This window comes from Eriocheir sinensis, chromosome 15 (assembly GCF_024679095.1).
Source record: "Eriocheir sinensis breed Jianghai 21 chromosome 15, ASM2467909v1, whole genome shotgun sequence".
Lineage (NCBI taxonomy): Eukaryota > Metazoa > Arthropoda > Malacostraca > Decapoda > Varunidae > Eriocheir > Eriocheir sinensis.
This window is the reverse complement of record NC_066523.1, coordinates 9,187,246-9,213,970: the sequence shown is the minus strand read 5'-3', so window position 1 is coordinate 9,213,970 and position 26,725 is coordinate 9,187,246. Positions and strand designations below refer to the sequence as shown.

At 42.9% G+C, this 26,725-nt stretch overlaps 2 protein-coding genes across 4 annotated transcripts in view; both read left to right on the top strand.

Moving 5' to 3' along the window:
- Nucleotides 1–6,721, top strand: part of LOC126998884 (small G protein signaling modulator 3 homolog) — a 44,051-nt gene extending 37,330 nt beyond the window's left edge. For both annotated transcript variants that reach the window (XM_050861078.1, XM_050861079.1), the window contains 4 exons: nucleotides 204–371; nucleotides 961–1,103; nucleotides 3,409–3,513; nucleotides 3,976–6,721. In XM_050861078.1, the coding sequence (XP_050717035.1) occupies nucleotides 204–371; nucleotides 961–1,103; nucleotides 3,409–3,513; nucleotides 3,976–4,227 (668 nt within the window). In that variant the 3' untranslated portion in view covers nucleotides 4,228–6,721. The remainder of the gene's footprint in view (nucleotides 1–203; nucleotides 372–960; nucleotides 1,104–3,408; nucleotides 3,514–3,975) is intronic.
- Nucleotides 6,722–7,605: 884 nt separating this feature from the next.
- Nucleotides 7,606–26,725, top strand: part of LOC126998882 (serine/threonine-protein kinase unc-51-like) — a 108,422-nt gene continuing 89,302 nt past the window's right edge. For both annotated transcript variants that reach the window (XM_050861075.1, XM_050861074.1), the window contains exon 1: nucleotides 7,606–7,944. In XM_050861075.1, coding sequence (XP_050717032.1) covers nucleotides 7,855–7,944 — 90 coding nt within the window. In that variant the 5' untranslated portion in view covers nucleotides 7,606–7,854. The remainder of the gene's footprint in view (nucleotides 7,945–26,725) is intronic.

Below are 26,725 nucleotides of genomic sequence, written 5' to 3'. Positions count from 1 at the left end.
GTTTACAAATTAGTATGTTTTCTGATTGTTAAAATGTAGTTTTGCAGATTCTCTTTCTCCAGAATACATTTTTCCCCATAAAATGTAGTTTTTACTGCTAGCTTATCACTCAGACTGAATCAGTTTTGGTTTCGTTCATTCATATCTTCCCAAAGGATAAAATATAAATTACAGATATTGCACGGAAAACTTCCTCTCCCAAGGTTGGTTCCCAGCCAAGTTTGTTGAAGTTCTGGATGAGCGCAGCAAAGAATACAGTCGTGCAGGTGATGATGCCATCTCAGCCTCAGTGACGGACTTGGTGCGAGGAACACTTTGTCCTGCCATTAAGGCCATCCTCCAACATGGCATGAGGTCGACCTCCCTCCTTGGTATGATGAGAGGAAGATAAGTTAGAATGGAAGTTATGCCTGAAATATGAAATGTTTGACCTATATGAACTTAGGATATGGCTGCTTTGTAATCATTCGGAGGAGTTGCTTAGAAAATGTCCTTTTCATATATTTTCATATATTTTTTGTGTTTTCACAAAGTTTTTATCTGTAAAAAAAAAAATAGTTTTCAGATCCACAGCCCCTTTTCCCGTAAGAGAAGTGCCCCAACTTTTACAAATTCAGGTTTTGCACACTGTTTTGTGGTACTAATTAAGTGTGAAACTTTGGACACAACTGTATGATATTTGATAATGTTTTGCAGTTGTTTCAATGCTTGAGACCAAACTTGGGTTTCCATGCACAGTGTTTTATAGATTTTGTTGTGTTAACATTTTGCACTCATCTGTGATTTTTCAGGTCTCCTGCCTCATCATACCATTTGTCTCTTGTTTTGTAACACTCTTATTTCGTTCTCATGCAGTTGCAGATTATGTTCATTGTAAACACATATAACAAGACTATAGCTTTCATGAGATTATTTATGCACTTGTGTTTACTTTTTTTTATCAACCTTTGTTTATATCAGGTGGTCCTTGCCATCCCTGGCTTTTCATTGAGGAGTCAGCAGCTCGAGAAGTAGAGAGAGACTTCTCTTCAGTGTACTCTCGCCTTGTCCTTTGCCGCACCTTCAGGCTTGATGAGGATGGTAAAGTTTTGACTCCAGAAGAAGTAAGTGTTATATAAGTTTTGATTCTTTCAGATTCTGGTGAATATTGCACAAGGCACCAGGGCTGTTGCATAACACTCATGCATACATAATATGAATATGTATGTATGTATTTATTAAACTGATTGGAGGCAGTTCCCTTGAGGGGAGTGACTGGTTCATAAGGTTGAATATTTGACTGCCCCACTGGTTTGAGGCACCAGTCTCTTTGGAGGCGTGGGTTCATATCCCACCGCTGCCACTAAATGTAATGGGCTTGTCGGGGGGCGTTTAAAGGGTGTTGATTAAGACTTCAGCTTCCTTAAGGCGAATTATATTCGTAGCCTTTATGTACAAGAAGCGTCGGAGCGAGAGCGACTGTCGTTGTGTGTCAGTCGGACTCTCGTGAAGGAGTGACGAGTTACAGGTTGGAAAATAATTGTTACAATTGGTCACGTATGTCAAGGTGACCTCTGCGCACCATCGGAGTGCTAAGTATACAAAACTGAGACGGTAAACACTGACGGACGACATTCCTTTAAGGTGGCGTGATCTATCTGTCGTGGGTTTTTTCCATTGACAATTGTATGCCTAATTCGTGGTGATATTCAATAATAATAATACATTGATATCCTACTATAACAATTTTCCAAAGTTGAGCTAGTAGTGCACCAAAATTAGTAGAGAATACCCCCTGAAGCATTGTTTCCCCAGCTAACATCCTTATGTTGGTAAAAATTGGCTTCTGCTTCACATAATTTTCGTTAGTAGATCATTTATAAAACTTTGAGCACATTTTCTTTAAATTTTCTCTTATGCATGTGACAGTAGAGTTACCACACTAAATGTCCAAGGTAATAATATGCAATCATATTGAGACTGATTTCTAATGCTGTAAAATCATATAAATATGAATATTGATGTAACCCCTTGGTCGTATGGTTTGCCATTTACTCCTCAAGGGGCATTTCTCTAACTAGGATCGATATGGTTGATATTTGTGAAGTACATTACTGTTGTGTTTATTATCTCTATAATATTACTGTACCTTAGGCATTTAGTAATAATTATTTGTCACTACATCAGTAAAAGCATTCTTCATATGTTGTTGAGAACAAAAACAGAGAGGCTCAGTTATCAGTAAGATCAGTGATCTCTGTTGATTTTGCAGACTAGAGTTTTGTGTTTTCCTTTTAATACCTTTGTTTGTGGCCCCTAAGTTTGTACAGGTAACTCGATTTACGTGAGTATTGTGTCCTTGAAGAGGTCGCGTAAATCAAAAACAATGTAAATCAAACAAGAGGTAGGTTTCTATCGAAAAATAAATATTCACTTCATTCAGTGGAGAGAGAGAGAGAGAGAGAGAGAGAGAGAGAGAGAGAGAGAGAGAGAGAGAGTATCCATATCACCGAGATATCCACTCAGGCACTCAGTCTCAGCCTCACTCATGTGAGGAAGAAATGAGGGACACCATGAGCGACTGGATAGTATTGGTACTGGTACCGAGCTATACCGTACCGTATAGCTGGTACCGTTAGTAACGGTCCTGGTACCGGTACCTGCCCACCCCTATTGTTGAGTAGCGTGGCAGCGTGGGTACTGTATTGTTGTTCAAGTGGCGCGCGGGAAGAACTGAGCTCAGCTGTGTGGCCGCGGTGCCGTGTGAGTCCAATTGCGTGAGACATCTGGTGGCCACTCCATAAAATATTGCGTATAAGTGAAAAAAACATGTAAATTAAACATATATTTGGATTTTGGACCCCGCGTTATTTAAAAAATGCGTAAACCAAACTCGCGTAAATCGAGAGTTACCTGTATATTACAATGAAAGAATAAATCAAGAGGTAACATACAGTTAAACCTACAAATTTCCATTCCCAAGTGTATTTAGTGTGTCTGAAGGTTACAAAAAGATATTTATAGTTCCTGTCTGGTCTCGTATTATAATTTGTTAATAATACGGGTATGCATTTTATTTATTTATATATATATATATTTTTTTTTTATGAAAACACAGATACGTCAGTCCACAACTTGAAGCCTCAGTTTCAAAATTATGAATTAAAACTTTTGGTGGTATGGGATACATTGACCTTGACACAGTGGCACCTAATCCACTGATCAAGATGAAACCCATTTGCTTTTGAGTTGTGCTTATTTCTTACTGGAGATTTAAGACTGACCATAGGAGGAAAGTTTAACAGTGCTCTTGAAACTTCTCTTTATAGGCAAGGCCTATCATCAAGTTTGACTTTCAACATTGTAAAATTACTTGCATTGAAAATTAAAGTAAATATAATACCATAAGTATTATGATTTTATTTGCAGCTGCTGTATCGGTGTGTTCAGGCAGTCAACATGAGTCATGATGCTGTGCATGCTCAGATGGATGTTAAACTGCGCTCCCTTATATGTTTAGGCCTTAATGAGCAGGTGAGTGATGGTGATCATCTCTCTTAGTTGTGTGGTGGAGTTAGTGGTATGTTGAAAGGTAGAGCATGTATTTTCTCATTTAATATATCACCTGGTGGACAGTAAAAGAAAAGATTTTCTGGTCAAATGGCAAGACTACATATTCATGCACCCTGTTGCCAACCTTAAAACAATTATTGTTACATCATCACTTACAGTGCATTACAGTTCATTAAAGTCTGAAAAAGACAATGGCTCCCAAGTGTTCAGCTGCAACTTGTTCATTCTGCCATCCAATTTTTCAACCTGTATCAGTTGTCACCTCAGACTTACTTGAATACTTACTTTCTTGAATGTGGGGGTATGTTTATTATTGAATTTTCTTTTCTTGCAAATTCAAATGAATTTCTATTAATTTTTTAATATTCTATTACATTTATGCCTTTTCCCTTCTCTGCTTTGCATCTACTACTTTCATTTCAGGTGCTGCACCTGTGGCTGGAAGTTCTGTGTTCCAGTGTGGAGGTGGTTGAAAGATGGTACCTCCCTTCCTCCTTTCTCTGCTCTCCAGGCTGGGTCCAGATCAAGTGTGAGTTGAGGGTGTTGGCACAGTTTCCGTTCACTCTTAATCCAGACTGGGAGTTGCCCCCTCCCCCAAATCAAGACCAGCGACCGCTACGAGAAGGGGTCAGAGACATGCTTGTCAAGCACCACTTATTCTCCTGGGACCTGTAAGGGTATTCAGAGGTGTCATAATGAACAGACTTGGGAGGTATATACTAGGTAGAAAGACACATGCTAATATATGAAAGCATTTGTTCTTAGAGGGAGAGATTTTCAGGTAGTAGGTAGGATGAAGAAGGAGGGAGGGAGAGATAGAAATGGGGAAATGAGGAAGGCAAGGAAGTTGAAATAGATACAGACATGTAAAATATGTTCAATCTTATAGAGAAAGTAATATTCTGTGAAATAAAGATGGTAAAGGGGAAGGGAAAATGCTATACGTAAATACAAATTCAAAAAATGAAATACAGAGTTGAAGATTTGTCTCAGCATAAAGGAATTAATAACAGTGAATTAAAATTACTGTTGAATGCTCTTTTATAAAGAGAAGCAAAGGTAATTTGAATTGTGTAACATGTTTTTAACCCTTAAGATGTGCTAAGATGTGCTGTGTACTATTACCCAAGGAAATCAGTCCCTCCATATCTAACATTGGTGTTGTAACCACCTGAGTCCATTGTGTTATATATATAAGACCATGTGTGAATTTGTGAATCTGGTAGTAACCTGTTGGCTTTTCTATCAAGGTAGCAGGTCTGTGTTGATTACTTGAAAGATTAAACCCATGGAATGTTCTATGGAACCTCCACTGAGTTGGACTCTGTGTAAGGGTTTCAGGGCTACACTGATTAGTTGATAGAAAAATTTCTGTGATTTTATGACACCATGGTACTATGGTACATGAATTTGTAGTGTTTGTAGGTAGACTTTCTAGTCATGATTTTTTATAGATCTGATAAATTTAGGGGAAAATAGGAATGTGTGAACCTGAAAAATGAGGTAATCACTTTATTGTGTAACCTGCGTAAGCAGCTGCAGTTTTAATTCCTTTCATAGAATTTCATGTAGAGTTATCTGATTCAGTGAAGAGGTAGAGGTGTAGTGTTAGGTTAGTAAAATCATATAATGCTGCTTCCTCAGGTCAGACTCCTAGAGAATTAAACACACCTTCTCTGAGTATTTAGCATGTGTAGTGGTCATGAAAGGCATGGTAGTTATTTATTCTTAGTAGGAAGAAACTTCATTATATTGTAGTTCAAATTACTTTACTGATACAAAATGCAGATGTTATTATCTTAAATGTTTATTTGTTGTATGCTGAGTATTTTTCTCAAATGGTGTTTATTTTTGTATTTATAATAGTTCAGAAAGTTTCCTGAAAACTGCTTAGCTGTATTTTTAATTCTAAATGTGCGCATCATTGAATTTGCTATTGTCACACACACTCATATCCAAAAAGGAATGTAAATGTCTTCATGAATTCACCATTGCTTGTGGTGCTCACTCTCACATCACAGAAGCCTCATAGATGGCCAGGTTGTACAACAAAAGCACATCACCTTTGCTGCATGTATTAGCATGAAACACCGGACAAAATGATCAAAGTATTGTGTAACCAGGGAAGTTTAACCCCTTCACTCCGGCGACGCTGACGGGCATCCGTTGGCGTCACCGTATGGAAAGGGTTAGTCCTCTTCTAAACCTCTTAATCCTCTTCCTTTTCCTCTTAATACTCTTCTAAACCTCTTAAGAGGAAATGGAAGGGGATTAAGAGGAATTTAGAGGAGGATTGAGAGGTTTAGAAGAGGATTAATCCTCTTCCATTTCTTCTTGACCCTTTCCATACTGTGATGCCAACGTCTACGTCACAGATGGAAAGGGTTAAGTCTTGTTTTTATAAATATTTTTCTTTGTTGATCCTGGAATGTAAACTAAGTGATTTGACTGTACATCATTTATTTATCTACTGTAATGATGTGTATGGGAAGTTGGCCGTGATTGGTGTACAGCTACTACCCCCTCTTGTAGTAAGGAGTAACTGCATCATTACCTTCTTGGTGAAAATTCAGATGCAGGTGATATGGCAAGATAATGACTGGATAGTGCAGGAAACTGCCTGTTAGAGGCAGTGCCATCTCTGATGTAATGGTTCTGTGAGGTTCATCGTTGGTCTGTCAACTGAAGATGTTGAAACTCCAAGAAAATTTCCATCATCATGCTTTTAAATGCTTGCAGTAGTATTGCATTGGTCATCACCATAAGCCAGCTGACTGTCCACACAATGCTTCCTGACTGATGCCTGTGCCAGAAATGGCAGTTCATGACAGGGGAATTAGAAAGAAGTAGAAAGTGCCCCAGGGATTACTAGGGGATATATTTGTGTAAATGATTTCATATACTTGTGCTTCTATAAGAAAAAAAACTTACATGGGTGTATAATATTTTTGTGACGTTTGTCTAATCTAGAGAAAAAGTGTTAGTTTCCCACCACCTTGAATATGTAGTGACCCATTGCATTTTCACCATTCGTCTTACAGAACTGAAACATGCATTGTTTAGAACAGTATTATATAGGTATGTTGCACTTTCTTTATGTTTTGGGGGCATTCATAGCTACCTAGACCTATCATGTAATGTATATGATTCACATAAAGTGATTTTAAAGTGTATGGTTTTCATTTAAGTCATCAATATGAATGAAAGTACCTATTTGATAACAAGCTATATTTTGATTTTATGAGTTTCGCGAGACGTCGCTCATTATATATATATATATATATATATATATATATATATATATATATATATATATATATATATATATATATATATAGATATATATATATATATATATATATATATATATATATATATATATATATATATATATATATATATATATATATATATATATATATATATATATATATATATATATATATATATATATTATCAACGTTCCATTGTTTAGATAGCGCACATTCTGAATTTGACATGTTATGTCTGCGTTGCACCGAGCACCCCTTGACTTTACTATCGTTCAGCACCCCGTGAGGTGCGGGGCAGGGTGCTTAGATATTAACAGCTAATTTTGGGTAAGGGCAAAATACTCCTGCTGGGGATGTTTAACCAACAATGGGCAGTTTGTTCTTGTTGAACGCGATTTGTGTAACTCACTCCTATTGTAAAACATACCAAATTTACATGCAGTAAGAACAACATACGTTTTCAAATAAATTAGCATAGAGGAAAAGTTCTTGTGTTGGTGTCTGGGCACGGCGCGGCAGGCATGGGAGTAGCGCGACCCGTCAGGCAGCAACGTTGCCAGATTGTCGTACTCAGGCTCTTATACTTGCCACTTTGCGACCAAAAAACTGTCTTCTCCACCCCAATAACTGGCTTCATATATAGTTATCATTAAAATGGTTAATTAATGGTGTTTCTTGGCAATAGTTATGAGTCTGGAAACCGGTAAATTTGATGCACTGAGTACGATAATCTGGCAACGGTGCCGTCATCAGCTGATCAGCAGACGACAAAGCCAGTACTGCTTCAGACACCGTGCGGGGAGGAGGTGCCACACATAAGAGCTACCATTGTACTAAATCTCTTTTAAACTCATGGTGACGCACAACACGGCGCCGCGGATAGAGAGTGTGCACTAGGACGGCCGCCGCGAGCACCATGTCTCCCCCTGCCTGAGAAAAGCGGGTCTCCGCAGGCAGGGTCGCGGTGTTTAGGTATTGATCGGTAGGGAGGCGCCATGGTGGAGTGCTGAGTGGCCACCCTGCAGGCGTCATGGAGGTGGTCGGGGACTACGAGTACAGCACCAAGGACCTCATAGGGCACGGCGCCTTCGCTGTCGTGTTCAAGGGGCGCCACAGACAGGTTAGTGCGGGCGCCTTGCCGTCCTCCTCCTTCCTCGTCTTGCCACTCCTTCCTCATCTTACCAGTCTTTCCTCATCTTACCAGTCTTTCCTCGTCCTGCCAGTCCTTCGGACTCCTTCCTCGTCCTACTAGTCCTTCCTCGTCCTGTCATTCTGCCTGTCCATCCTCATCCTGCTAGTCCATCATCTTGCCATTCTGCCAGTCCTTCCTCGTTCTGACAGTTCTTCCTCATCCTGCCATTCTACCAGTCCTTCCTCGACTTGCCATTCTGTCAGTCATTCCTCGTTCTGCCATGCCATCCTGCCATGTTGCCAGTCCTTCCTCATCCTGCCATGCCTTCCTCATCCTGCCATTTGCCAGTCCTTCATCATCTTGCCAGTCCTTCTTCACCTTGCCATCAAGTCCTCCCTTGTCCTGGCAGGTTTTCTGGGTGTGGGGTGGGTTAGGAGACCATGGAGCCATTCGCCGTTGTGTTTGTCTCTGTGTCATGTCTGTTAGGGTGCGTTGCTCAGTGAGGCATGCTTATCTTTTCCTTCCTAAATTGCAACACTGCATGGCTTTTTTTTCTCTTTTGCAGCTGCTGCAACGCATGGTAGACTGAGCTCTCATTTTCTGCTCCGGTGTTGTGCGATGCTACTCGTGTGGGCTGTGAGATAATGGTTCTGGGTGGGAAGCAGAGCGAGGGTTTAATGAAAGGAATGGTTGTCAATATTTACAGTGCTGCGTTAAGCCGTGACACGCCCACTGAGGGAGGCTCGAGTCCACACACCGGTGTTGCATGATCGGTCCGGGGTTTGGGTTTTATCTTTGTGATATCGCCGCCGTGGTGCGGGAAGATAAACCAACCGGACGAAGGGATAATTATGAGGTGGCGGTCACGTGATGTAGATATGAGAGGCAATATGTTGGTGATTTGGTTATTTTGTTTTTGTTCATGATTTACTTATTGCATCATTTACTTATTGCATTGCATCAAGTATTTTCCAAGCGTCGATAGTGTAGTTTTCTGAGCATGGCTGATGTAATGGTTAGAGGACATTGTCGTAGCAACATGGCTAATGTCATGTAACTTGGCGTTCACGCTACAGAATCCAAGGTCAAGAAATAAAATGCTATAAAAACATCACATCGTGGCTGATGGATCAGCACGTCAGCCTCCGAGTCACTCATCACGTCACTTTGATAACTCGCCTCCCAGAATAAACACCCTTGAAAGCGTTTTTTGCTTATGTTGACCAAGGTCAGTCGTTGTTCATCGCTCAAACGTGAGGAAGCAGTTGTTTGCTTTGAGCTGATTGGATGATGGGAGGTCTACGATTCAGTCAGTCCCATGCGTGTCATTGGCTCCTTCCGTCCTACTTGAAAAAAAAAAAAAAAAAAAAAAAAAAAAAAAAGCCCACACCGTAACCACTTTTACCTGAGGGTTTGATAGGATTCAGTTAAAAGTAACTAAGATCACATTGTACGCTACTACTTTTCATTGTCGCGGTACAATACATTGTCATGAATAAATGATCTTTCAGTTATTGGTCCACTGCCTATCTTGCTTTCTCACGTTGAGAGAGAGAGAGAGAGAGAGAGAGAGAGAGAGAGAGAGAGAGAGAGAGAGAGAGGATAACCTGTTCCGTTTCAGCCTTTCTTATTCAGGTCAAGAGCTGTAACAAGAAGATATGATAGAAAAAAAATGAGAACCGTGATGTGTGTCGACTCATGGCAGAAGCTTCCTGCATATGATCATGTCCTGAGATAAATCCGTCCAGGTTGTATAAAGTGTCACTTATTAATTAAACATGGTGTGTGTGTGTGTGTGTGTTCTATAACCAGTTCATCTTTTTATTTGATACAATTGGTATCACGTCTTGTTACGTCTTTTAAGCACAAATCGAAGTTGAGAGTCAGGAATGGCTAATCACACTGAAAATAACTACACATTTTATATAAACTTGCTCCTCAGGTTAGATATGTAAGTGTTTAGTTTCAAGGTTCACACGCCGCCGGCAGATGGCTAGGCTGCCTGCGACACACACACTTTGAATAAAGATAAAATGTGGCCGTGGCGACTTGCCTCTCAGAAAGACGAGAAAACATGAACAGCCTATCCATGTCATCAACTGCATTTACGTCTTAGATCAGTGGTGGTGGTGTGGGACGTAATAGTGAAGGAGGGGGAGAGAAAAAAAATGAAGCTAACGGTGGGAGGAGGAGAAGGAAGTCATGTTGGTCGTCTTCCGTAGTCATAATTTATTCACTACGTAATCACATAATAATTTATATATAATATTGAATCACCTTTCCTGTTGGTCAGTAGGGCACATAATAAGAGGTAGTGATGGCGATGCTGGGAGAAGACCATTGCCTCTTCCTTCATCACCACTCAAGCATCACAACCCCAGAGACGTATACACCACACGGACGAGTAGTAGCAAGAAGAGAAAGAGGTGGTGGGGATGGCGGTAATAAAGACCAGTCCCATCTTTCACCAGTAAATTACGCTCACACCATCACCGCCCACCATCATCAACGCTGTGCACTACGTCGAGGCGCCCCTCCCTCCCTCCCCTTTGTCAGCACCATAGGAGCATGAAGACGTATAGGTTGTGGTAGTGGTGGCGGTGGTGATGAAAGAAGACTATTATATATATTATACCTCCTTCATCATCAGTCGTTCACCCTTACATCACCACTAAAGCAAAATACCTCTCCCCCATTGTTAGCAGATCTCATATACAAATGTTGTAGTAGTGGGAAGAGGAAGAGGATATGATGCAGGAGGAAGGCTGTATAGTGTTCTCTTATCGTTGATCACCCACTATCACAGCATCACCGTAATCACATCCCCACTCGTCCTCCCTTTTTAGTCAGCATGGCACATCACAACACAGGAAGGTCAGCTGCATCCCTCCCCGCCTCCTCCTTCTTCCCCGAGTTACAGCATCAGCAACACAACACCACGCCAGTTGCAGAGCGTCTCAAATACCCTTGCTAGCTCGTTCTTTCGTCTGAATGAATGAATTTTTATACATCCCAATTCACTGCTGGCTGGTCCCGCATTCCCATCTCCCTCTCGTCGCTCATGTCACGTTGGGAGGTGAGGATGAAGATAATCTCTCCCCCATTGCTGGCCGTCCCTTTGTGTGGGTACGTAATGACAAAACTGGGGAGTTAGTTGATCATTATGAAGACCGTCCCTGATGCCGGTTCGGTGTAGCGGGGTCGCGGATAGGACAGTCCCCTTGCCTCTGGCTGTACTGTGGCTGCTGTGTTTTTGTTGTCTTCGGCCTCGCTAGCAATACGGTCCCTCCTCCTCCTCCTCCCAGACAAGGAAAAGTACCGTAATATTGAGTGAGTGGGTGGGTGAGAGAGAGAGAGAGAGAGAGAGAGAGAGAGAGAGAGAGAGAGAGAGAGAGTCCGTATCCCTCTAGGTGGCTGGTGTCACGGCAATGCTGGTGTCAGGGTGTTTACGTTACTCGTGAATACAACACTTACGGTGACTCATGCAACTCCTAGGATGATGTGTCCAGAGGGAGGGAGGGGAAGGAAGATGAGGAGGGGGGGAGGAGGGCTGTCGGTAGGTAGGCAGTCAGAAATCTCCTCCCACTCTCTCTCTCTCTCTCTCTCTCTCTCTCTCTCTCTCCACTTGGTCACGTTTTCCTCGGCCTCTCCTTTCTCTGATCATCCACGCTTCGCAGATTTCATTAATGATTTTTCAAGTTCACTGGATTAGGGTATCGTCGTGGTATCTTTTTTTATAATATTTTTTGTGAAGGGATGAGCAGGAGGAATACGAAGGAGAGAGAGAGAGAGAGAGAGTAGAATTTATAATCACTGTTTAGGTATTCAGTTTACGTTTCCAAAATTGCAAGTCTTTCATGCTGCTGGATCGCTTGACAAAATTTATATTAATTTTTTTTGCCAAATTTCTCAGTGGAGTGAAGTATTTTAAATATTATTTTGCATATAATAGGCTACTTACTTAGCCTCTTGCTAATTTTATATATTTACTTGCATAGGGTAATAATACAAACCAGTAAAAATAAATAAAAATCTCAAAACGCTTCTCGATGTGTTCAATTTTCAGTATACGCAGCAAATAGGTGGACTAGTGGGTATCAGTTTCGTTCTCTTTGTTTACTTTTACATACGTACCTGTTCTTGGTGCGTATACAAATTCCCGTATGTGCGTGTTGCACATGTCTGTGTGATTTCCGGAGCTTATGGGAGGTCGAGTTACTCCCCGTGTGTGTGTATGTGTGCGTTTAACCAGGTTACATGCAAGTAGGTTTGGAGGTAGCGAAGGCTCAGCTACTCGTAAAAAAAAGGTGTGTGTGTGTGTGTGTGTGTGTGTGTGTTAAACATGCATGCAGGTGGGTGCAGACAGCGAAGACCGTGTGTGTAATTCACCACGGCCTGATCACGAGTTGGACTCGCTTTCGCCAGCAGGTACCCTCACGACGTGAGCAAGTGCTCATTATTGTCGATCTCTGGGTACTGCCAGGACCTCACACACCACACACCCCATGCCCCTTGCTCAAGGGGGGACAGTAACCACTCAGAGTCAACGGAAAGAATCCGGCCTGAGCGGGGCTCGAACCGCTGCCTGTTTAGCCGCGAAGCCTTGCAGCGCGGCGCTCTAACCGATTCAGCTACCGGAGCGGTGTGTGTATGTGTGTGTGTGTGTGTGTGTGTGTGTGTGTGTGTGTGTGTGTCATCCAGGTAGCATGCAGGTGGGGGTGGGGGTATAGGCAGCGCAGAACCAGCTACTTTCATAATAATTCCCGTATGTGTGCGTTTTATTTTATTTTACGGGGGAATACTGTTTCATCGCTCATTACCGCCCTCTTTACGCCGCTATGGGCCGAGGTAATTTTACGGTAATGGGTCTACGTGAAGTTTTTTGCCCCTAAAACACTTACTAAGCGAGCGTTACGTAGCATACAAGGGCACGAGAGCCTAGTAAGTTCGTGCTTCCAAAAGTCTGTAAGTTTTTGTTATTATCTTTACGGGCGAGCTGGACGATGATGGCTGGGTATATTCGTGATTGTAGGACCTGTTAGCGTGTACTTTCATGCAATACATTTTTGTTCATTATATGTTTACGACTAGGCATAAAGTGTCGCAGAGCAAGTGGTAGAATCCCAGGGGAAAAAAAAAAGGACTTGGAGCGCTTTATTTTTCTTCTCCTTTTTCCAGAGTGAAAAGGGAATCGCTAGGTAAAGAAAGGGGGCGATTAAGTGGCGTCGCGGTACAGCGGGTTCGGTGGGACTACCTCATAAGTGTGTGTGGAGACGTGGAGGTGGGTCTTTGTGGTACCTTTTCACAGCACTGCAACGCGGAAGGGGAGAACGTAGGCAGTAAGGCGGGTGGATGGGTGTGTGTGGGCCGGTGTGGCGTGGCGTGCAAGCGAGATGGTGGTGTGCGTGTTGTGGGTTCGCCTGCTGGCCTCTTGTAGTTTATCTGTGTGTGTGTGTGTGTGTGTGTGTGAGAGAGAGAGAGAGAGAGAGAGAGAGAGAGAGAGAGAGAGAGAGAGGCAAAATCATGATCTGCGTTTTTCAAGCTTACCCTTCTCGTCTTCGTGTGTGTGTGTGTGTGTGTGTTATTATGGCTACGGGAGAGCAGTGACCCCTGAGAGCGGTGTTTCCTCCCCACGGAACTTAAACCTGGCGTGGTGCCTCTCCCTTGTCTCACCCTCTCCCTCTTCATCCCCCTTCCTTCCTCCTCCTCAAACTCCATACCCTTTTGACCCCTTCACTCGTACTTCACCCCTCCTTCCTTCCTCTTCCTTCTCCGTATACCTCATTTTCCCTTTAAACCCCTTTCCCTCATGTTCCTCCCTCACCCTCCTTCCTTCATCCGTACCCATCTTCCTTCCCACACCTCCACCCAAGCCTCCACCATTGCCTTCATAATCTTCCCTAACTCCCATCGGACCCTCCTAATCCACCTTCCCACCTCAGTTTCTCCTGACTCCGCTATTGCTCTTTCCTCCACTGCCCTCCCTTTCCCTTTCCCTCCGTACCCAGCCACCCACTCCCAGTTCCTACCTTTCCATCACCTCCCTAATCTTTCCTACCTCTCCCTTCCACCTTTCCATCAATGATTTTTCTTCACTCTGCCTTTGTCTCTTTCTACATTGTCCCCTTCATCACCTCGCCTACTCCCCTATCCACTGTAATAATTTCTACCTTTGTCCTATCCTGTTTCCTCCTCCCTTCCTCCCCCATCTACCACCGTCTCTCACAACGCTACTCTGTCCCCTGCAGAGATGTAAGGGGAGCTGAGGCAGGGAGCTTAGCAGGGGAGCCAGACAGGGAGAATATAGTTGAATGCGAGGCCTCTACTCCCTCCACCCTGAAGTGTTTATAGGTAGGCCTCCTCGTTAACCTTGAGGAACATGAATAGCAATCAGTAGGTCAGTCTTTTTTTTTCCTTTTTTATCTTTGGTCTTAATTAGAAAGGAAGTGTGTGTATCGTGCGTGACTCTTGTTTTTTATAGTCATGATGTGTTTGTGTGTTGTTTTACCTTGATTTAATGGTGATATAGCATGTGTAGGTTAGGCTAGTCGATATTATTATTATTAGGTATTATTATTATTATTATTATTATTATTGTCGTCTTCGTCATAGTTATGCTATTGGGTCATGATCACACACATGGCCTTGATACTAAGTCGTTTTTTTAGTAATAATCTGTTTGTGGTTGCAGAGAGAGAGAGAGAGAGAGAGAGAAATGACATGTTTGAATCTGGAAAACTAATTTTTCTCTCTCTCTCTCTCTCTCTCTCTCTCTCTCTCTCTCTCTCTCTCCACTCATCAGGATCACAACACCATAAATCCTCGCTGTGGCAGTAAACGAGCCTCTGCTTAATTCTCTCTCTCTCTCTCTCTCTCTCTCTCTCTCTCTCTCTCTCTCTCTCTCTCTCTCTCTCTCTCTCTCTCTCCCCTTGATTCTTAGTAGGCATAGGGTCGTTTTCTCTCTTTGTAGGACAGCCATTGATTCCAGGCAGCATTGTGGAAGAGGAGGAGGAGGAGAATCAGGCGAAGGAGGAGAAGGCTTAGTGATAATGGTAATGGGAAGAAGCTCTGGTTGTGGTGTTAATGTGGTGATGATAATGTGACGGTGGTGGTGGTGGTGGTGTATTGTGTTAAGTTTGGTGATGAGGTGCTGCATACATAGAGTGGTGGTGGTGGTGATTGTGGTGATGAGATTTACGACTAGAATAGTATATAAGTCAGGGTGATGCTGGCGCTGGTTTCGGGGGTGGTATTTGCTTGTGGTGGTCGTTAGGATGATATTACTTGTGGTGGTGGTGATGGTGGTTGTAGTGGTGGTGGTGGTGGTTGTGGTGTTGATGAAATGCTGTACAGGAAATAGCTGGGGTTAGTTTTAGAGGTTTTAATTTGTAGCTTTTTTTTTCTTCAGAGGATTATTAAAAGTGAAGGTGATGCTGGTGGTGGTTTTGAGGACGATATTTGCTTGTGGTGGTGGTGGTGATTTTGGTAGTTGATGTGGTGGTCGTGAGGAGGATAATACTTGTGGTTGTGGTGGGGGTGAAAACAGGAAATAGCTTGGGTTAGTTTTAGAGGTTGCTGACATGTAGCTACGCGGTTGTGGTAAGGTAGTAACTCTGAATCCTTATTATTTCCACGAGAAGTGCGGAGGAAAGGTGAAGTGGAAGGCGTGGATTAAAGTGGACGTGATGTGCTCGGTGCCTCGCCTTTAACGGCAAGATTTCAAGAAGCCTCGATGTCTGTCTGGTAACTTCTACAGCAGCCTTGAGACTTACGTACTTAGCTTCCAAACAAATGAAGGCGTCACGAAAGTGAAAGTGTCTCCGTTTCAGGAAGTCCCAATGTTTAGTAACGTCTGGATTGGTCTCAACACTTATATTTAGAAACAAATGAAGATGTAAACGAAGGTGGATATGTATTGAGAATTGTGATGATATTTCCCTGATCGTTGTTGTGAAGGTAGTCTATTTCATTTAGTATATTCATTCATTAATATAGGTTTAATTTCAACCCTCAAATTGTTTCTTTTCATTTTTTTCATCACACTTCGTCATTAGCAAACATATAATTGGTGTTTTTATTATTTGTATACCATATTTTTTGAACCCCATCACATCTCCATCACAATAAACACATAATAAAGGTTTCTACTCCTATATACCATCTTTTCACATCAGTTTACGCCTTTTTGAACAAACAAATAATTGGAGATTCTATTTTATTCACCATCTCTTTATACCCCTTCACGTCTCCGTTCGAACAAATAAGTAACGGGATATTCTATTGCATTTACCATCCCATGACATCCCTTCACGTCTCCATTCGAACAAATAAGTAACGGGATATTCTATTGCATTCACCATCCCATGACATCCCTTAACGTCTCCATTCGAACAAATAAGTAACGGGATATTCTATTGCATTTACTATCTCATGACATCCCTTCACGTCTCCATTCGAACAAATAAGTAACGGGATATTCTATTGCATTTACCATCCCATGACATCCCTTCACGTCTCCATTCGAACAAATAAGTAACGGGATATTCTATTGCATTTACCATCCCATGACATCCCTTCACGTCTCCATTCGAACAAATAAGTAACGGGATATTCTGTTGCATTTACTATCTCATGACATCCCTTCACGTCTCCATTCGAACAAATAAGTAACGGGATATTCTATTGCATTTACTATCTCATGACATCCCTTCACGTCTCCATTCGAACAAATAAGTAACGGGATATTCTATTGCATTTACTATCTCATGACATCCCTTCACGTCTCCGTTCGAACAAACAAGTAACGGGATATTCTATTGCATTTACTATCTCATGACATCCCTTCACGTCTCCGTTCGAACAAACAAGTAACGGGATATTCTATTGCATTTACTATCTCATGACATCCCTTCACGTCTCCATTCGAACAAAAAAGTAACGGGATATTCTGTTGCATTTACTATCTCATGACATCCCTTCACGTCTCCATTCGAACAAACAAGTAACGGGATATTCTATTGCATTTACTATCTCATGACATCCCTTCACGTCTCCATTCGAACAAATAAGTAACGGGATATTCTGTTGCATTTACTATCTCATGACATCCCTTCACGTCTCCATTCGAACAAACAAGTAACGGGATATTCTATTGCATTTACTATCTCATGACATCCCTTCACGTCTCCATTCGAACAAACAAGTAACGGGATATTCTATTGCATTTACTATCTCATGACATCCCTTCACGTCTCCATTCGAACAAATAAGTAACGGGATATTCTATTGCATTTACTATCTCATGACATCCCTTCACGTCTCCATTCGAACAAATAAGTAACGGGATATTCTGTTGCATTTACTATCTCATGACATCCCTTCACGTCTCCATTCGAACAAATAAGTAACGGGATATTCTATTGCATTTACCATCTCATGACATCCCTTAACGTCTCCATTCGAACAAACAAGTAACGGGATATTCTATTGCATTTACCATCCCATGACATCCCTTCACGTCTCCGTTCGAACAAATAAGTAACGGGATATTCTATTGCATTCACCATCCCATGACATCCCTTTACGTCTCCATTCGAACAAACAAAAGATAATGCACAAGACTTACAGTGACAAGTAATGATTCAGACATGGCGGGACTACTCACGCCCGCCCACGCTGGCTCACTTGTGTTTACCGTACGTGCCTCAGACCAGCCCTCGCGCCTTCCCTTCTCAACCAGTACAATCCTCCGCCTCTTCACGGAACTGTCAGTAGGGTAGCGCGTTCCCTTTATATGTAGCCTGACCTTCGCACCTTTCATCTATATCTGGGCAGCCTTTTTCTTTATCTAATACCCTATCCACGTGCCTGTTTCTCATAGGATTTACATTGTCCTTACGTCTTCTTTTCCTCCACTCCCTTCCTTCCTTTACTCCACGGATCTTCCAGCAGGGCAGCGTCTTTCCTATATCTGTAACCTAGAACCCTTGCACTTTTCCTCTTGATCAGGGCAGCGTTTTTCCTGTATCTGTTCCTTTCTTCCTTCCCTCCCTTCTTTCCTTTATTCCACGGGTCTTCCAGTAGAGCAGCGTCTTGCCTATATCTGTAACCTAACCTTCGCACTTTTCCTCTTTAGCATGGCAGCGTTTTCCCTGTATCTGTTAGCCAACTTTCCTGCCTTTTCCTTATATATTTTAGCTTTCCCTTGCTTCTTCATTTTTCTAATCCTGTCAGTCCTTCTCGGATTTCCCAGCAGGGCATTGTTTTCCCTATATCTCTTACCCAACCCTCGCGTCTTTTCCTTGTATGTGTTAACTTGCCCTTTCCTCATTGCTAGACCAGTCCTTCACTCCTGCACGGGTCGCACAGAAAAGCAGCGGTTTTGTCTTTATTTGTTATTCCTGAAGAAGGGAAAGGAAAGGAATTGAAACCAGCAGATTATTTGTGTTCTCACTTGATTTCAGTATTCGTTAAATTAGTAAGTTATTTTGCTTAGTATCTTCGACCCCTTCCGAGTTTGAACGTCAATTTAAAGTCGCATTTCAATCGTATAAAATATAATTACCCCATGAATTAAAAATATCATGATTGGAATATTAATTAGTGTGGAGTTCTATTCTTAGAAGCCCAAACCACCTTTTCAGTGACCTTTCATTTCCGGTTAATCTCTTTCCGTCGACAGTCTAATCGTTGCTTAGTACCGCCTCATGGGAATAACCGGGCCTCGTGCTTAATAGATTGACCAAGACATGGACCATTATATCTTGTTCACTATTTTCTTTTTATACGTCAGGGAGTGTAATACTTCGTTAGGATTGACAAAGACATGAACCATTGTGTCTTATTCATTAGTACTCTTTCTTTTTACACGTCAGGGAGTGCAATGCTTCGTTAAACCTTTCTCGTTCCTGTATTACCCACCTGGAAAGTCCCTCCCTGTTCATCGGATGGAAAACTCAAGTGATTCATCCGTATTGAGTCCTTTTCTGTATCCTGGTAAAGCTAATATGACCTCATCCCTATTTTAATCTTTTCCGCTCAATTTCTTTTTCTTCCAGTCTCACTCTTCCCCGTAATGACATGGCCCCGTATTTTTAAACCCATCGATGCCTCAGTTCGTCGGGTTGAAATGCCATTCGTAGAAGTTGCTTGGACTTTCATGGACTGTTTTGTAAGCATATTGTTTCATAGAGTGTTTTGTTAGCATATTTTGTGAGCATATTGATAATTCTTCACGGCTTCTGCATCTTGAACCGGAAAAGTCATAAAAACCCAGTCAGTCTTCTCTGTGTGGCCTTAGGAAGTAATCGTAATGGAGACCGATGCGTTTAAAAATATGGACCAAGGACTCGCTATTCGTAGAAAGTTATACACATTGGGTAAGCAGGATACTCAAACCAATACTTCTCTTTTATTAGTTTTTTCATACGTTAGGGAGTGAAAGGTTTCGTACATAATGGGTAGGCAAGCACTAGGTCGGTTTTATCAGACGCCTTCGCCTCTTGCATCACATATTTTCATAGGCCAAAAAGGAGATTAATCAGGTTCTAATGAGTGTTCTTTAGGGTTCATGGTACAGAAGAAAGGTCACTCTACCACCAGGGTCATGAAGCTACCTCTGGAAATGCCCAAAACTCCTACGACAGCCTTGTGAAATATGTTTGCATGGGCGCCGTGCTGTTTAAGAATATGGCCCTTAATCCTTACCTGTTATCTAGAGCTGTGTTTCTTGGTTTTGGATGTGAAAGGTTGCTGTAGACAAGATAGGTACGGTACTAAATATACGTCACTTCCCATTCACTATTTTTTTTTTTCTACGGTAGGAATTGCCCGTTTTCCTTTCGATCTTTTTTCTTGTTTACCTGCACTCGTTGTTTGCTCTCCTCCACGGCCCCTCACCTGCGAGTGTTTGCCCGCACTCATTACGTGATGGAGGGCCCGGAGGTGTGCTAACGCGCTGTATTTCTTTCGCAGAGAGAGAGAGAGAGAGAGAGAGAGAGAGAGAGAGAGAGAGAGAGAGAGAGAGAGAGAGAGAGAGAGAGAGAGAGAGAGACTACAAACCACACACACGTAATAGTTCAAATTACAAACTGTGCCGATAAACACAACCAGTGAACGAAGTTAGGCAGTGAGAGAGAGAGAGAGAGAGAGAGAGAGAGAGAGAGAGAGAGAGAGAGAGAGAGACGTTATATATTTTCTTCCACTCTTTCTCTTATACACACACACACACACACACACACACACACTTCCTGCCGCAGGTGGTGGTGGTGGTCGAGGCTAGAGCCGCTTGCCAGCATAGAGACAAAGGGTTGGTCACACCTTGAATTACCTGCTCCTCGCTGCTTTGTTAGTTACGGTGCGTCTTCGTTTCGCTCGCCGCCACACAGGCATATAGGTCCATCTCTTCTCATCCAACTCCTATTCCTTATTCCTCTACTTATGTCTTCTAATTTACTTTTAATCCTCTTTACTTCTTCCTCTTCCTTCTCTGCAAACGCTATTTTTCTTGTATTGCACATGGAAATTAGTAATCGATCGTCAATATTTATGTTTGGTTTTATGTGTTCAGTACTTAGCGTTTGCAGCTGTGTGTGTGTGTGTGTGTGTGTGTGTGTGTGTGTGTGTCGTATGGTTTGTTTGTTGCTCTGTTGGTGAGGCAGCTGCTTGTGTTTGTTTATCCTCTATTCCGTGTGTGTGTGTGTGTGTGTGTGTGTGTGTGTATGTGTGTGTGTGTGTGTGTGTGTGGCGTGTGTGTGTGTGTGTGTGTGTGTGTGTGTGTATGGTGACGTAGAAGGTAAGGTACGGGTACATAAAAAGTGGTCCAGTAATGCTTCGATTCATTCCCATCTTATGAACTAGTGTGTGTGTGTGTGTGTGTGTGTGTGTGTGTGTGTGTGTGTGTGTTCGTACTTACACCTGCCCACTTTATATTAATCACTCGGGTCGGTTTGGCACCGTGACTCTTCCTTCTTCATCATCATCTTCTTTTCATCGTTGTCCCCTTTCTCCTCCTCCACCACCACCACCACCTCCTCCTCCTCCTCCTCCTCCTCCTCCTCCTCGTTTCACGTTCTATTTAGATCGGCATGTCCTTCCTTCGCAACACTCTCCCCTCCTCTCCGTCTCCTCTCCTCCCTCTTCCTTTTCCTATTCACATTCATCTCTTCCATAACATCCTTTTCCTTCTTAACATCCTCATCTCTCCATCACAGTCCACCCTGCTAACATCTCCACATCCACTTCTCCGCACCCCTATTCCTACCTCGTCTCTCCCATTTCCTCTCCACACTTCACTCCATCCATCCACTTCCCTCTCCACCAGCACCTCGCCTCTCCACCACCATAGCAGTCACGTGGCCCAGCACACTCCACACACTGGCTCTGCACTTTCATCCACTTACCGCATGCCTGATTAGTAATACATTAAGTACCCGTCTATCTGCCTGTCTGTCTGTCTTCCTGCCTACCAGCGAAGGTGTTACCGAATGCTGCGTAACTTTCTCCCTTTTGTTTGATGCTTTAGTCTTAGGGTCTTAAACATTTCGGCGCCCAAGCACACATTTGACCAGGCTTTCGTATGAGTCTTGGGCATTTCCAGAGGTAGTTTGTGACCCTTCTGCTAGTTGGACCCTTCTGCACCACGGACCTAAACACAAACACTCGTTACAACCCGACTGATCTCCTTTTCGGCCTTTTAAAATAGGTGATGTGAGAGGTGGAAGCGTCTGACAGTACCGACCTTAGTTTCTTTTTGCCAAGTGTCCTCAGTTAATAATAAGCACACGCACACACTATCTCTGTCGCTCTCTTTTTTTTTCTTTTTTTAACCTTGCCTCGCTCTTTACGACGTCACTGACACCGACTCCTGTGTTTGACTTTTTTGCCCGGGTTTCCGTAAGCACCTTTGTATGCACCCCCAAGACAGGAGCCAGCTGTTGGGGTAGCGTCCCTGAATGCGATGAGCGTCGAGGTTCGTCAGATTAGCATGTGGCTGAGGCGCAGGACGGACGGAATAGGAACGTGTTAAAACTATAAGCGCCATTAGTCTTTTTTTAGCCTCGGCCTTACCTTGGGGAGCTGCGTGTTTCCTATGTGATGGCTTTATAGACGTACAAGGCTCATCCTACCTTGTCCTTTGTGTGTGTGTGTGTGTGTGTGTTCTGTTTACGTTTTTTGGGACATGTTCGCTATTTTGCACGCACCGTTCCTATACTTCATATTCTAATCAGTAAAATGAGAAACAGAAAAAAATGCGAATAGTTGAAATCGATCTAGAGTTAAATTAAATATTGATGGACATTCTAGAATCTAGATCGAGACCTTAGTTTATTTTCTAATCTCAGCCATTTTTCATGTAGTAGTTATTTCCTGGTATGATGTGATTGGAAGGATTGTCAGACACACCTTAGCTTCTTACGGCTCATCCCATTCGTGTCTTCTTTTTCCGTCCTGCTGCTGTGGCGTTTGTCATTCATGGGTAGCGGGATATGTATGTATAGACACACGCTTGGAGGATGTGGCTTAATGGCGTGTGTAATGTGAGTTAGTAGACCTTCAACCTTGAGCGGTGCACACGTCTGGTTTTGTTCACCTGCCTGCCTGCCTGCTTCCTCGCGTCTCCTTGGGCACAGAGACAGAAAACATTTGGGTTGGCAACTTGGCACATGCTAGCGTCTCCAGTTTGATTTAATATTAAGGACAGGTAGTTCAATGTTTAGTTTAGGCTTTTTTCTTGCATTGAGACTATAGGCCGTATTTTTAAACATATCGGCACCTCTGTTTACCTGTTTGAAAAGCCTCACGTAGAAGTTGCTGGGCATTTCATGGACTGTTTTGTGATCCCAGTGGTAGGTAGTTGTACACGGTTTCTGCGTCTTGAACAGGAAAATCATCCACGAAAATCCGACTAATCTTCTCTATGGCCTTGGGAAATAGTCGTAATGGGAGAACGATATGTTTAATAATGCGGGCTTAATACGTATTACATATATTCCGGAAATTGTCGCTCGCTATGTGTCTAAGTAAACAAACGTCGATACGCTAGTGTGGCAATGTTTAAGTCTCGTATCCATTCTTCTTTCACCTTGATATAACCACGTATTAGCTGTACTTCATCCATTATCCTAGCCACAGACAGATCTAGGCGTGGTGGCGATGGTTCAGGAGTAATTAAATAATTCATATCCATATCCGCATTTGCCCTCAGCAGCATGAATAATTCTTACCCGCATCCCTGCATCTTCCTTTGTGCCTGTGTTGTTGACCTTAGTGAAGACGAAGCGGTGGTGATCGTACTTGGTCGCGATGGTGTTGTCTTTGTGGGGACATAGGGTCGGTAGTCTCAGACGCTTCCGCCTCTCACATCAGCTATTCTCAGGGCCAAAAAGGAGATCGCTCGGGTTGTAATGAGTGTTCTTTCGGTTCATGGTATGGAAGAAGGCCACCAGGATCATACAACTATCCATGGCAATGCTAAACAGCTACTACGAAAGCCTTGTCTAATGTTGTGCTTTAAGAATTTAACCCCTATCATTCACATCAGTCACTCATTGGACTCGGTGAAAAGGAGAGAGAGGTGATCGTGCTTAGTGACGACTCCTGCTGGTGACTTTCTACGTACACATATAACATTCATTATACTAGATTGTCCATGCATATCAGTTTGCTTCTGTGATGTTAACCATGAAGTAGGTGGTGGTGTGATAGTGTTTGGTGACTTCATTGGTGACTCGCTCCATACACCTTTCTTTCTCTTGGGACGAGTTTACACCTAACCACATATTCCCACCAGTTGCACGTTGTGTGTTGTTGACTGTGATGAAGTAGGTGCATGGTGGGGGTGGGGGTGAAGTGGTTGAGGTAATGGTGGTGGCGCCTCCCGTGTGAGTGTTGGCGTCCGCGTCGATGTTGCGTAATAACGGTGGTGGAACTGCGGCGGTGGTGTGTGGGGGGAGGTGGGTTACGGGTAGGGGTGGTGGTAAGGTTAGGGTCAGGGGGGTGGGGGAGGGGAATGCGGTAACAAGACAGCGTGGGTCTGCAGAGTGTAGTCTGTATCGTTGGTCCGTTGCTTATGTTACACCGTCTGCCTGCCTGTCTGTCTGTCTGCTTTTCTTCCTCTCGCTATTTCTGTCTTTATCTATCTTATCTCTTTCTTTATTGATTTTTTTCTTAAATTTTCATATCTGTGAAGAGGATGGTTTCTTGTGGTTGAATTTTTTTTATTTTTATCTGGTCCTTTTATTTTCGTCCTTTTTTTCTGATGATAGTGGTGGTGGTGGTGGTGAAGGTATACAAACAGGGTACACAAGATGGTGGTGGTGATTATTAGGGTTTGGTTGTCGAGTTAGCAATGAGACACCTCGATATGACTGTGTGTGTGTGTGTGTGTGTGTGTGTGTGTGTGTGTGTGTGTGTGTACAGGATTTGAGCTATTTTCCTATTGTCATGGGCGTGCATTGTGTGGTAGTCATAATAGTAGTATCAGTTGTAGTAGTAGTAGTAGTATAATGGGGAGGAAGGGGAGAAGGAAGCGAATATAAATAATAGTGATAGACGGATGGAACGTAGGGGATTAGGGCAGTATACTAATATAAACATGATACCTAAAATTGTATATGTAAAGTTAGCTGGCTGTTCATGTTCCATTCATAGGCAGATGTGGTAATGAACTCCGGCTCGGGTGGAGGAGGTGGTGGTGTCGACTAGGAGGGCAGGAACAAAGCTTGGCCTTGATACCTCTCCCTGCCTCCCTCCCTCCCTCCTTACCTAACGCCTCCTAATCCTCCTCCTCCTCCTCTCCCATCATCGCCAAAACAACTACCACATCCTTATCCTCCTCCTAGTCCTCCCTTCATTCCTCCAACTTTTCTTTCTGCAATTCCCATTTTCCTATTTCTTCCAGTCCTACCCTCCATCTCCTCCTCCTTTTTTTTTCTTCTTCATCACCACAAATCCCCACCCTCCTATTCCCACTCATAAAATATCTTCCCCCAATCTCCCCCTCCTCCTTCTTGCCTGATATACACCTGCAGGTAGTCCAATTTGAGGTTCCCCATCCCTATTATTTTTTTTTTCGTTTCGTCCTTTAGTCGGTAATCATTTCTCTCTCTCTCTCTCTCTCTCTCTCTCTCTCTCTCTCTCTCTCTCTCTCTCTCTCTCATTACGGCGTGTTTGTTTTCCTCCATTGTTTTCCCTCATTTGCTCTGAAAAGGTTTCCCTGCGACGTTTTCTTTGCCTTGTGTTTGCCTTGTTTACATTCTCTCTCTCTCTCTCTCTCTCTCTCTCTCTCTCTCTCTCTCTCTCTCTCTCTCTCTCATGTGTCAATCTTATTCGGAGGTTTCTGCCTTTCCCTCCCTCGGTGTGTGTGTGTGTGTGTGTGAACTAGAACTCGCTACACTAACTGGGAGTAGAAAAGAAATACTGCAGTGGATGGACAGAATGAAACGCCAGTCCCTCTTAATTGCTTGTGTGTGTGTGATGCGTCAAGTAGTTAGCGTAATTTACTGCCGTTCCTAATTACACACACACACACACACACACACACACACACACACACACACACACACACACACACACACGTGGCGGAACAGATAAACAACAACGACAAAGAAATGTCCAGTTGTCAGTCAGCTGTTGACCTTGAGATTGTCGTGTCGTGAGAAAGACTCTCTCTCTCTCTCTCTCTCTCTCTCTCTCTCTCTCTCTCTCTCTCTCTCTCTCTCTCTCTCTCAGTTTATTTTTACCCCTCACTTCTCTTTGTTTACCTTTTGCAGTGCTTTAAATACCTATGTAGTTTTTTTTTTTTTTTTCATTGCGTGAGAAGATGTGATGCATGTGTATATATATTTGATTGTTATTACGCATTATCATATCGTTTTTACAGGGAAAAACTTTTGGCTGGTGTGTGTGTGTGTGTGTGTGTGTGTGTGTGTGTGTCATGAAATAGATACCGGAATGAGTGTTTGTAACGTATACGTGTTACATCATCGTTATAATAAAAAAGTGACGATAAACCCTAAATGGAATGCGTAATAGCTGATATGCAAATTGCTAATAGCTATAAAAAAAATGTAGCCAACTTAGGTAACGTTCAGCCAGCCAGGCCATAGGTATTAGGAGTGGTTGCGGAAGTCTGGGGGTGCACAGTTAGCCTTCGTCGGTACGGTCCAGTATATATTAACCTCTTGGCTATAAAAGGTAGGGCGTCTGAAGAAGTAGTCGCGGCAGGTTAAGGGGGCAGAGGTATAGAGCTGGCAGGGGTAGGGTGGTAGTGTGTGTAGTAGCTAATAATAGTAGTAGTGGTGATGGTGATGGTCGTAGGTAATGGTGGAAGTAACAGCAGCAGTAGTAGTAGTAGGAGGAGGAGAAAGAGAATGAGCAGTACAAGTAATAGTGGTTGTAGTATAAGGTTTGATAATATAAATAGTTAGTGTTAGTGGTTATGGTGGTAGTAGTATTAGTAGTTGCTGTTATTGTGTTGGAAATAGAAGTGAAAGTTGTAATATTAAGGGGAAAGGTAGTTGTTTTTTTATTGTTGTGAATAGTAATCGTAATGGTAGTAGTAGTAGTGGTAGTGTTTGTTTCTGTTGCGTTCATGCAGTGTGTCAGGCAGGCATAACACGATCGCTCAACAACTTACTTTCCTCGACCCAGTGGCGGCAACGATACGACGGCGAAGGTGACGTGACCCAGTTTTTTGCTCTTAGCTGCACACCCTGAGGCCACGCGGGGCTGTTAGGGCGGCGGGCTGGGTGGCGGGGATGTGGGGTGG